The following is a 12,910-nucleotide window of genomic DNA, read 5'->3' on the forward strand; positions in this document are numbered from 1 at the left end:
CAGACTGTAAAAGACTATTTGTGGGGTTAGTATCCCCGTGTAGGATATACTTGAGTTGCAGTAGACTGTTGGAACATATGTGAATAGCACTGCTATGTTATAGTCTCATGTTGCTAAATATCTAACAGGCATTTCAGACTGGACTGAATACCAGAGTTTGAAACATTAACTGTGTATTTTACCATTTGCTCTTGTGCAATTGCTAGTATTTAAATGTTTCTTCAGACTTTTGCAGTGATTTTTAGGACTATAAGTCTATTGTGCAAAGCATGACTTTTATTTCAGTGAAAGTTGTATTTAAAAGCTCTGAATGAAAATTTGTTGGGTTATGGTGCACAGAAATGGTACAGTCTCTACTTGTGATGAACGATCCAATGTAGTAATTGTAAGGATTAAGGATTTGTAAAATACACATACATAACTCAGAATTACCTATTGTTTGTACATTGTAATATACTGAAACTAATCACTTTTCATGCAGTTGAAAAAGCCTGTCTAATGAAGATGAATGTGTAAATTTGGTGTATAAACACTTCAAAATGCTACATTTTAAAAGGACTTAAATTCCAAATTTGCATTTACTGCACACCTCTAATACATGAAACCCTTACAATAAACAGCATCAAGACATTTATTAATGTCAGTCAGTATGCACAACAGCAACAATTATTCCTATGAACTGTTTTTTTGCAGAGATGATCACTGACAGTCAGATTGAGAACGGGCTGCTGAAAACAGAGCTCAAGGACAAAGTGATGTACACCTTACTGCGGAAACATCGCCACCAGACCAAGAAATCCAATCTACGCTCACTGGCTGACATTGGCAAGACTGTCTCTAGTGCAAGTAGGCTGTTTACCAACCCGGATAATGGTAATGCAGGTGCCAGTTTGGTGCAGTCTTTCTTTTTTTCCTCTCAAGTGACGTATGATCACTTTTTTTCTTTTTTTTCTTCTCCCACTCAAAACAGGATCTCCAAATGCGCCTTGAGGTCCTTCTGACTTCTGGCAACATTTTTGTTGTTTAATGAAAGTACTACATCTGTCATGTTCAGCAAGCTTTGCTCCCAAAGAGTTTTGCACAAAAAAATTAAGAGCACAGACAATCCCAGCTTTTTCCCCAGCCTATGCTGCAAGTAACTCTATAACCCTTCTGTCTCTAGTAACACAAGTGCTCAACGACAAATACTTACAGTATAGCAGTACGTATTATGCTGCTGTCAGACTCAATCCACATAGTAGAAATATTAACAAAATACAGACTAAATTTATGAACCCCTTTGTGGTTACTGCTACTGTGATTTAAAGCTCTTCCATGTGGGTTTGACACATACTCACAACAGGAAAGGGTGTGCAATAGATTTCTTATCCATTTAATCAGTCATGAATCCAGCTTTCACGACACTGCATTTTGAGGGGACCTCTCAGAGAAAAATGCATAAACAAGACAGATTTCTTCCTTTTGTTCTCTGGCTGCACTGAGCTGTAGCAACTTCACTCGGAGAGTGTGGGGATCATCCTCTCTTAATGGAGTTCCCCTTTTAAACGCAGGGCTTAAAGCTACTGCACACCAGAGAGTTTTCCTTTATCCAAAATTAACTCACAAAATTAACTCACAAACATGTTCATTCCTTATTGCATCTTGCACACCAATTCTATAATAGTCCGTGATTTGGCATCAAAGTCATATTGATTTTCTTTTCTCAGGTGTTCATTACTTGGCAATTGTTAATATAAAGATTTACCCACTTTCTTATACTTTTTATTGAGGTCTGATTCTGTGGGTTATATGGGTGGATGGTGCTGATGAGGAAGTACATCTCTTACATGCTGGCTGATCTTAGCTGCCATTAAAACATGGGAATATAGTTCAACTTCACTTCAAAGTAGCTGTTAAAACTCTGCTGTTTTAAAGTATTTATGAATAATTCCATCAAATTAACTTGCCACCCTAGGAGTCAAGTATTTTAAAAAAGCTGCTGTTTTAGTTTCATGATTTCTTAATTTCATGAAATGGTTTTGAAACAATGTTAAAATGACATTGTTGTTGGCAAAGTTCCTAATTCTGTCCTGCAAGTGTGCACATGCTGAGATTTTGCAGGTTTTGCAAATTGTTTTGCATAACCGTGGGACACAAATAGAATACCTAACTGCCTTAGACTTTCCTTATTTTATATAATGCACCATCGTCTGAGACACATTCAGTGACCTCCTAAGTGAAGATTTGAACCTCGTACAGTCCGCCATAATCCTGTGCTGTAATCAAATATGTTGCTGTAACTGCCAAGCTATTGAAACACCCCTGACACAAACAATGTTATTTTTTACTCTTCTGGTGTTATGTACAAACCCAGTTAGCACTTCCAACAACTTCACTTCTATCGAGAGTTCAGTTAAACCAGGAAAATAGGTCATTGTGGTAGAAAGCACAAGTTGTATTACAGTGAGGTCTGCTAGTACTTGATTACTGTTGCATTACAGTTAATGAAGATATGTCGCCAACATATGTATTTTACACCCTGCTAAACAGTGCAAACAACACGCTAGTGTCTGAACTGTGAAAGAGTTGATCACCATGACCTATATTCAGGATATGTTGAATAATGTATTGTAACAAATGCCAGTGCAAAATAGACTTTACTGGCCCAGTCAAAATGCATGTATCGCTAATGCATTAGTCCTAATACCCACAAGAACTTGTGGAAAGGAGTTACCTGTATCACGCTGTGAACAAATGCGCTGAAATATAAACATGGGGGTGCCTGCACTATATCCCAGTTTCCCCCCGGAAATAATCAAACTAAAGTATATTCAGGTTTAAACATTTCATTTATACATTTATACTAAATGTATAAATGAAATTAAATATGCATGTGACTCCAATCGTTGTTTCTAAACCAAGCTTTTTCTATGGAGGAAAATAGAACAGGACTAGACTCTTATTTGAAGCTAAAATAGCATGCTACATTACAAGGCTTTAGTGACACTTCTCCCACACATGTTATTTGTAACCCCCTCCTCCCCTGCCTATAGCAGTAAGTCAAAGAGGTATTTACTCCTGCACCATAAACCCGAAATGTAATTGATCTATGTTTTAACATGAAGTGAGATTTTTATCTGGTTTCTGTAACCTCTGCTGCTTCTCCTTTGGCTTTTGGCTCTGTCACACTCTATCTCTTTTTTCCTTTGCATTTTACTTCCTTTTGCTGCTATTGCCCGATCTCCATTCTGCTTGTGGCGCAAAAGCACGTAGTCAGCTTGAAAACCCTGTGCCTTGCCTAACAATTTGCACCTCGGACGAGGACCTTGAAGCCTGGAAGAGCCCGAGCACGGGATGGCTTAGTAAGTTGAAAGGGCATTAGAAATGGCATCGCAGCACTGGATAACAAGATCATATAACGCTATCTAAAATTGGATTGGATTGAGGATTTAGTATAGGCGATAGTTAAAATATCCTCACATCTTAAATTGAAGAAGACTTATAATTGGGCAGCAATGTGCAAGATAGATTTCATGTTTGTGTATATGCCCAAGACTAATACTTAATATTAACTATAAAGATACAAATACATAATTTTGAAGGTGCAGGCCATTCATTTTGCATGTCCAGTGTACAGTAGATAACATAGAGGCATAATAATCTGACCTCTAATCTAATGTGAAGAATTCACATATAGCTAAACTAAGAAACCATTCTATTTTCCTGCAAAACATTTTTTTTTATCTCCAAATTCAGTTGACCTTGTTAACATTTTTGTGACTTTAATCTGTAATATTATTTAACCTATAATGTATACTAATAATTTTTTACATCAAAGAATTTTCTAAGATCTAAATTTTTTTAATTTATTAATATTTTTAATAAATAATAATAATAATAATAATAATAATAATAATAATAATAATAATAATAATAATAATAATAAAAAGGTTTTGTCGTGTCTACAGGCAGGTTATTTTCCAGTGGCTGCATCAAACTGACATTTGAGTCATTATCCCATATTGTAAATAAAAACAGTATGACTTGTATTTAAAAATCCTAGTATAGAAAGGATGTTTTCAGATAGATGTTGGGTGTGCAACTCTTTGCTATGCTGTTTTTCTTGGTCTTATCTTGTTTATGGGTTCTATGCTTAATTCAACCTACTGTATGAGGCTTTCAAACCAATGTCCTCTTACCTGCCTCTAACTTGTGAGCTTTTTTTTTTATATTTGAAAACTCAAGTAAAAAGTTATAATAATTTGATAAAATGTACAGTTTAAACGTGAATAGTTTCTCTTCCTGTCCATGTTAATGTGATTGTAGAGTAGTTCACATTTAAAGTTTATAAACTATTTGAGAAATTTTAGTGATTTATTCTCACTGGCTGTGGCAAGTAAGGTCTTTTAAGTTTCGCTAACTTATCATCCTATATTATGTAAGAACCAAACAAGAACCCTCTAAATACACCCTCTGTCTGTCTTTCTCTGTATTCTACAGTCTGCATCTAGTATACACTTAGTTGCTGTCTTTAAGCTTTCACTACATAAAAGATGGATGTATGATGAGTAATTAGGCTTAACTTGTACACGGCATTGATTTTTATAGGTAGCCCAACAACTACCCATCGAAACCTGACGTCCAGTAGCATGAATGACATTTCTGATAAACCAGAAAAAGACCAGGTAAGTTAAATCAATGGAACAACATGTTTTGAGGGGTATAGAGCCTTTATGTAGCCTCTGTGTTGCTTTCTGCTTCAGCTCACTGAAGCAGAAAAGTAGCATGAAAGTCGTGTTTCCTTTTCAAGGGAATGCTGCCTTATAAGTCTTAAGTGGAAGGCTGTATGCTTTGTCCCAGACTAGGAAGCACTGTTTTCTTTCAACGATTCAGTTTTAGGCAGGTTATGAAGGATTATAAACCGGATTTTAAAGATCACTTTTTATATTTATATCTAAAGTACATGATATTAACATTGAAAGTCTGGTTTATTTGTCCATTTCTTTTATCAAAGAGGTCGTTGAAATTACAAAGCAATGTCTGGACTTCCGTCTTGTGTTTATCTTAGTATTTTTTTTTTTTAATATTATCTTATAGTCTGGAAGCCATTTCAGTCTAGTTCTCCATATGATATTGATTTATTCAACATTTTTTGTTAGAGGAATCCCTGAGAAACATGAACATCTCTGTTGTGGACATGAGGTGGTGCAGGTTTCTAGATACTGCCTAATTTATATACCCACCCCTTCATGTGACACAACTAACTTTAGAGGGTGTGAGGTCACATATGGGGCTATAACTGGTTTCTCTTGACATAACCATATATATTTAGTGTCATTTTTCTTCACGTGGATAGACCATTTCTATGGTGCAAGTCACAATCTAAGTTGTTGATCTGTGTGCTCACTAGAGATCAAAAGAGATATAATAGGAGCATGCTATAGACCGCCAGATTCAGACGGTGAGCACAATAATCTGTTATACAATGACATTAGAAATGTGTGTAGCAGAGGAGAAGCCATACTAATGGGGGATTTCAACTTCCCCCAAATAAAATGGGAAAACCCGGTGGGTAGCGCGAAGGATGAAATAGAAATGGTGGAAATGACAAATGACTGCTTCCTAACACAATTTGTGAAGGCACCCACTAGAGGGGAGGCATGCCTTGATTTAGTCTTTTCAAATAACGAAGATAGAATAACTAAAACAGAGGTCAGAGAACCACTGGCAAACTCAGACCACAACATGGTCTCATTTGAAGTGCTTTTTAAAACCCCAAAAGTAATGACTAAAGCTAAGGTTTATAATTTTAGAAAAGCAAACTATGAAGGTATGAAACAGAGACTAACAGAAGTAGATTGGAGTAAAATAGAGAAAACACCAACAGAAGAGGGATGGTTGTTCTTCAAAAATGTAGTACTAGAGGCACAAAACAATTATATCCCTAAAGTAGACAAATCTAAATGTAAAACTAAATTGCCAAAATGGTTTAATAGATCAATTAAAAAAAATATTCAGCGAAAAAAGGCACTTTACAGAGCATTAAAAAAGGACCAAAAAGAAAGTACGCAGAAAGAGTACACAGAACTGCAAACGCAAGTCAAAAAGGAAGTTAGAAAGGCCAAGAGAGAAATAGAAATGAACATTGCTAAGGGAGCTAAAACCAATTCCAAAATGTTTTTCCAATATTACAACAGCAAGAGAACATTCAAAGAGGAGATTAAATGTTTAAGAGATACAAATGGCAAAATCGTAGATGAAGAAAAAAAAATAGCAAATATGTTAAATGATTACTTTTCACAAGTTTTTACAAAGGAAGATACTGACAACATGCCCCACATGTCATCCAGTTCCTGTCCAGTTTTAAATAACTTTAGCATAACTGAGGCAGAAGTGTTAAAGGGACTAGGAGCTCTTAAAATAAACAAATCCCCTGGGCCGGATGAGATCCTCCCAATAGTACTCAAAGAAATGAAAGAAGTAATTTACAAACCGCTAACCAAGATCATGCAGCAGTCTCTTGACACAGGGGTGGTACCGACAGACTGGAAAATTGCAAACGTAATACCGATCCACAAAAAGGGAAACAAAACTGAACCAGGTAACTACAGACCAGTAAGCCTGACTTCTATTATATGCAAACTTATGGAAACTATAATAAGATCCAAAATGGAAAATTACCTATATGGTAACAGGGTCCTGGGAGACAGTCAACATGGTTTTAGGAAAGGGAGATCGTGGTCTAACTAACTTGCTTGATTTTTTTGAGGATGCAACATCGATAATGGATAATTGCAAAGCATATGACATGGTTTATTTAGATTTCCAGAAAGCTTTTGACAAAGTCCCGCACAAAAGATTAATTCTCAAACTGAACGCAGTTGGGATTCAAGGAAACACATGTACATGGATTAGGGAGTGGTTAACATGTAGAAAACAGAAAGTACTGATTAGAGGAAAAACCTCAGAATGGAGTGTGGTAACCAGCGGTGTACCACAGGGATCAGTATTAGGTCCTCTGCTATTCCTAATCTACATTAATGATTTAGATTCTGGTATAGTAAGCAAACTTGTTAAATTTGCAGACGACACAAAAGTAGGAGGAGTGGCAAACACTGTTGCAGCAGCAAAGGTCATTCAAAATGATCTAGACAAGATTCAGAACTGGGCAGACACATGGCAAATTACATTTAATAGAGAAAAGTGTAAGGTACTGCACGCAGGAAATAAAAATGTACATTATAAATATCATATGGGAGATATTGAAATTGGAGAAGGAATCTATGAAAAAGACCTAGGAGTTTTTGTTGACTCAGAAATGTCTTCATCTAGACAATGTGGGGAAGCTATAAAAAAGGCTAACAAGATGCTCGGATACATTGTGAAAAGTGTTGAATTTAAATCAAGGGAAGTAATGTTAAAACTGTACAATGCACTAGTAAGACCTCATCTTGAATATTGTGTTCAGTTCTGGTCACCTCGCTATAAAAAAGATATTGCTGCTCTAGAAAGAGTGCAAAGAAGAGCGACCAGAATTATTCCGGGCTTAAAAGGCATGTCCTATGCAGACAGGCTAAAAAAATTGAATCTGTTCAGTCTTGAACAAAGAAGACTACGTGGCGACCTAATTCAAGCATTCAAAATTCTAAAAGGTATTGACAGTGTCGACCCAAGGGACTTTTTCAGCCTGAAAAAAAGAAACAAGGACCAGGGGTCACAAATGGAGTTTAGAAAAAGGGGCATTCAGAACAGAAAATAGGAGACACTTTTTTACACAGAGAATTGTGAGGGTCTGGAATCAACTCCCCAGTAATGTTGAAGCTGACACCCTGGGATCCTTCAAGAAGCTGCTTGATGAGATTTTGGGATCAATAAGCTACTAACAACCAAACGAGCAAGATGGGCCGAATGGCCTCCTCTCGTTTGTAAACTTTCTTATGTTTTTATGTTCTTAAAAGGTCATCATTCAGAACATTTCAATAGAATTTAGCACGTATTTGTCTTACGATAGCTCTATTTTTGTTGTTTTCAAATATGTGTCCCCTTTGTAAATAGGAATACCTACAGAGTGGAGTGTTTAAAATCAATATATGAGGGGATTTGTGTGGGGATTTTTTTCCGAGAAGCATATTTGGCATGCTTATATATAATGACCCCACAAGTAATTCCTGATATAGTGCCATGCTGACAAGAGCATCGTTACCATGGAAATCATGAGTAAACATTTTGTCATATATTAACACTGAAAAAGTAACCATTCTAACTTGTTCAAGTCACTTATCTCTCCTGTACTAAACATATAAGCTTGCAACTTCATATTTTCAGTGTTATGGATTCTCTGTGAGCAAAATGTAACAGCACTTTCAACTGTGACCTAACATGGCCTCCATATTTGTTTTCCATAAAACAGCTTCTATGTTGGAGATCATAATCTATTTACTCATTTGATTGTTTGAATAAAAATAAAGTAGAGCTATCTACTGAAAGACTCGCACATATCAATGACTGTTACTTACACCAAATATGTGTGGTTATGTCAAGATAAACCAAAGTTATACCCCCATACATGACATCACGCCTGTTTTAAATCTGGTTATGTCACACAGAGGGGCAGGTATATAGATTAGGCCATTTCCTCGAACCTGCACCACTTTTATGTCCACAACAGTGATTTTCATGTTTCTCAGGGGTTCCTCAAAAAGAAAATGTATGTTTTTATAAATTAATAATCAGTTTTGGCTACTAGACAATTACAGCTTTATGATTTAATTATCTTTCTCTTGTGTTTTGAACTTTGTGCTTAAATAATTGAGCGTTGTAAGCAGGTTAAAGTAACCATAGCAATCAGAAATCAAGGTACCACTTTGGTTAATGATTTACTTTTGTTTTGCTGCATGTGTCTTTTAAATAATTTACATTGTTTATGCATTGTAGGTGTTTCAGTTTGAAATGCACAGATTAGACAAGTTGCTTTTTCTCATGAAGTATTTAGTATAATTACCATTTTTTTATATTTTCTATAAAGTATCGTATTCCTTCAAAGTTAAGATACCCTCGAATTTAAGACGTGGCCCATATTTCCTACCCTCAATTTGAGGAAAAAATAAAACATGAACTAAAGATGCATTTACAAAGCTACAACCAGTCTGCTATCACACAGAGCATTACAGTTATGTTCAGCTTCTCATTTCCAGTGGTGATCACTCCCACCTGTTTTTCTTCCTTTTTGTGAACTGTGGCATTGCTTGGCATGTCGAAAAATATGGGGGTCTGGTCAGCATTTCCGATCTGTCCAAGTTGGTACTGTTTGTTAGAACAGAGCCTAATATAAAACGCTAATGACGCTTCTTTGAAAATGGCTGCCTGTATGTCATGGATGATTGAGATCGGGCAGTGACGTCTTTGTTCATCTTTTCTTGGCAGCTAGTTATGTTGCTGTTTTTGTGCTTGCTATTCACATATTTTGTTTGCAAAAAAAGGCACCCTTGGGGTGACATTAGTAAATGGTTACTGTATATTTCTTTGTGTTAAAGTTTACAATGTTTCTTTGAGCTGTACACATATAAGGTTCCTTAGCTGTGTTTATTTGGTAAATAGCTATTTGTCAGCTGAGGCCAAATATGCAACTCCTGTAGCTAATGAAAAGGATCTGTAATACCAGACTCTGCACTGCAGGGCGTGTCAAATTCACAGAATACTAAAACATTCAGATGTTCCAGAATGATAAAAACTCTAAATACCTGTGAACTGAGGCCAGGCCCATACCACTGCAATGATTTTATATGAGACGTATTAAGGCAACACTTATTTCCATGTTATAGGTTAATTAATTTATCACGTCTAGCCTCAAGTTTCTCAGTCCTGCGGTTTCATTCATTTAAATGGGTAGGACTGTACAGGGCCATTGACTTTCAGCACAGCTTTTTGATAATGATATTCTTCCATACTGTTCTGTCTGCTCATGTACATTATTTTAACAACAACAAAAACTTTCCGTGTCCGTGCTGTGCCATTCATTAGCTAAATCAAAGCAAATGATTATCAGTCAAGTGTTTGTGAATTAAAAAATAGATATCCCTGTGGCAGTGTGCACGCCCCTGTGTGTATTTTATGTGTGTTATATGTTGTGTGTGGTGTGTTAATGTTGGTATATAGGTATTGGTGCATGGGATATAATGGGGCTATTTGGCGCACACATGATTTAAAATGTATATTTGTATTGAGACACGAGGATGGCACAATCACTTCACATGCAGATTACAATGTGTATGGTATGGAAGCATGGGGAGCACAGTTAGTTCACATGGAGATGTAGTGAGATTCCAATAGAATGACTGATTAGCAATCGAGTCTCTGTACTGCTGCATAAAGGAGGCAGTATTTCACTCACTCTGGGTTGGGTGTTCAGGGAGAAGGAACGGGAGAGAGAGAGGAGAATTTAAATAATAATAATAAAAACTGTGCTGCCATACTATACACATTTTAATCTGCATGTGAAGTGATTGTGCAATCCCTGTGCCTAAATACCAATATGCATTTTAAATCACTTATGCTCCACATAACCCCATTATATCCTGTGCACCAATACCTATATATCAACATTAACACACCACACGCACACAACATATAAACATAAAATACACACAGGGGCAGACACACTGCCACAATCCCACACTTGAAAGGGTTTTGGTTAAAAATCACAACACACTCCAAGGGTCTTTATCATTAAATATCTGATGACTGCAACACTGAAGTTGTAAAACCATCTAATGAGCTAGTATTAAAGTGATAACCGATAAAAGTAACTAATCTCTCCTTTGTTTTGATTTTTAATATCTGATTGTCATTCCCCCTTTCATGTTTCTACACCTAGTTAAAACCTAACTTAACTGCTATACACAGTGGGAATGAGTTTTACTTACCAGGGTAATACAATGGACCAGTAGAATAAATAGAATTGAGCTAAAATTAAAGCCATGCAGCTTATACCATAAATGCCTAAGGTTTCCAGTCCAGCTTCCTAGAAGAATCTTGAGACATGTTTCATTAGTTATAATGAAGCAAACAAGATTTCTAAAAACAAGCAATGTACTGTGTGATGTTTTGTTGCAAACATTATTTATTTGAAAGCTACTACATTTGCCAAAGTCATTTAAAATTTAAATAAACGCTAACATGTCTAAAATCTGTGGCATAAGAAACCCAGCTCAGCCACTAACTCATTCGGTGACCCAGAGCAAGTCACTTAACCTCCTTGTGCTCCCTCTTTTGGGTGAGATGTTGTTGTAAGTGACACATTGCAAGCTGATGCGTAGTTCACACACCCTAGTCTCATATCTTGTGAAGCGCTTTGTAATGGTGGTCGCTATATAAAAATAAAGATTATTATTATTAATGAAGCAGAACTATAAAACTATGATAGAGTAATTTTTTCACAATTAGTTAATTTCAGTTATTGTTTAACAGCAGAAGTGTTTTTCCAAATAGGATGTAAAGGACTGATCTGTGTTATCAGTTCATACACACAAGTGTTCTCTGAAAAAAATGACAAGATAGCACTGGGATGCATGTGTTGAAGAGTTGGAACCGTTTATCAGAGTAACTGTTCTTCATTAGAACACCATGAAACCTGGTATTATTTATACCAGCTATAAATATATAAATTATTTATACAACAGGCTTCAGTGTGACTGATACTGGGATTCAAAATAGGAAACACGACAAATCCGTTAGGACCCGTTATGTAACTGTCAACTGTTTTTTTTGTTTCTTTTATGGTTACTTTAAGCACACATCTCTAATAGTTGTGTGTTGGGTAAATTCTTCTGTTATTTGTACCTGCATGTGCTGTACTGTATATGTAACCTCATAACATCTTGTAATTCCTTTTGTTGACAGTTCAAACAAAACTCTGTATGATCTTGAACTTAAAAGGGTCATAAAATGTATGTATGTTAACCCAGCATTAAAACAATACCTAAAACCGAGGCTAAGAAAACTAAGATCTGTTTACAGTTTGTTTTATGGCTATCTTCTAGAAAGGCTGTGCCAAACATGTCCTTGTACAATGTCTATATGTTTCTGATAAACATACTGTACTGTACAACATGAACCTGTTGAAAGATTACATTTTTATACCCTGATCTCCTTGTAAAGCAGGGACAAAGGCTGTTCAGAGTCAGAGGGTTATCTGCATCAATCGGAGACTGCTGCAATAAGTGATAAGCATTCCTTAGTTAGGCATGTCAGCATCACCATTTATTAGTCTTAACAACTATTATTGTACAATACAATACAGTGAGAATGATGCTATTTTGTTTAAAAAACATTTATTTAAAATGAAGTGTAAAGGAGATTGTTTGTTTTATAGCTGGGTTAATTGAAGGGTTTGAGTCCCTTATCATTGATTCAACTTAATAATAATGCTCTTTTTGTGAATGTTGCTGTATTGCAGCCTATTTCACTGTACCCCGTGTCCTAATATTGGTCACCTTATGATTCAAATTCGAAGTCCTTGTTTTCTATCACCAAATATAGCCCTCACAGCATGGAAGCTAACTGTTTGTGACTGTTGTGCTTACTCCAAAATAATTAAATATAATCAAAATCTTTGTAACATTTATCTTGTTTAAAATGCAATGTTACCACCGGGTCCTGGGATGTTGTAGTTTAAAATGTCTACTCTTTACTGTTTCTTTGCTTGCTCAGGCATGAGGCAGATTTAACCACATACTGGAAATTAGGTCAGTCTAGAACCTATTCAAAATATACTGATTTGCATAGCTATTTGCAAGCTGTGGAAAATTAGAAGTTTTGTTATTTGACAGAACAACACAAACTCAAAACAGCTACAAAAATCGCATCACTGATTTAAAATATTATTATTAATAATAATAATAATAATAATAATAATAATAATAATAATAATAAT

General features: G+C 35.8%; 1 protein-coding gene across 4 annotated transcripts in view; it reads left to right on the forward strand.

Annotated features, from left to right (window-relative positions):
- The window catches only part of LOC121300176 (electrogenic sodium bicarbonate cotransporter 1), a 101,910-nt gene that overhangs the window by 41,623 nt on the left and 47,377 nt on the right, over positions 1 to 12,910 (forward strand). Inside the window, exons 6-8 of one of the 4 annotated variants that reach the window (XM_041228667.1) lie at positions 694 to 873; positions 3,246 to 3,341; positions 4,588 to 4,664. In XM_041228667.1, the coding sequence (XP_041084601.1) occupies positions 694 to 873; positions 3,246 to 3,341; positions 4,588 to 4,664 (353 nt within the window). Of the gene's footprint in view, positions 1 to 693; positions 883 to 3,245; positions 3,342 to 4,587; positions 4,665 to 12,910 lie in introns of all 4 variants that reach the window. The other 3 variants (XM_041228674.1, XM_041228683.1, XM_041228690.1) reach the window with 3 other exon arrangements.

Source organism: Polyodon spathula, chromosome 2, assembly GCF_017654505.1.
Source record: "Polyodon spathula isolate WHYD16114869_AA chromosome 2, ASM1765450v1, whole genome shotgun sequence".
NCBI classification, from domain to species: domain Eukaryota; kingdom Metazoa; phylum Chordata; class Actinopteri; order Acipenseriformes; family Polyodontidae; genus Polyodon; species Polyodon spathula.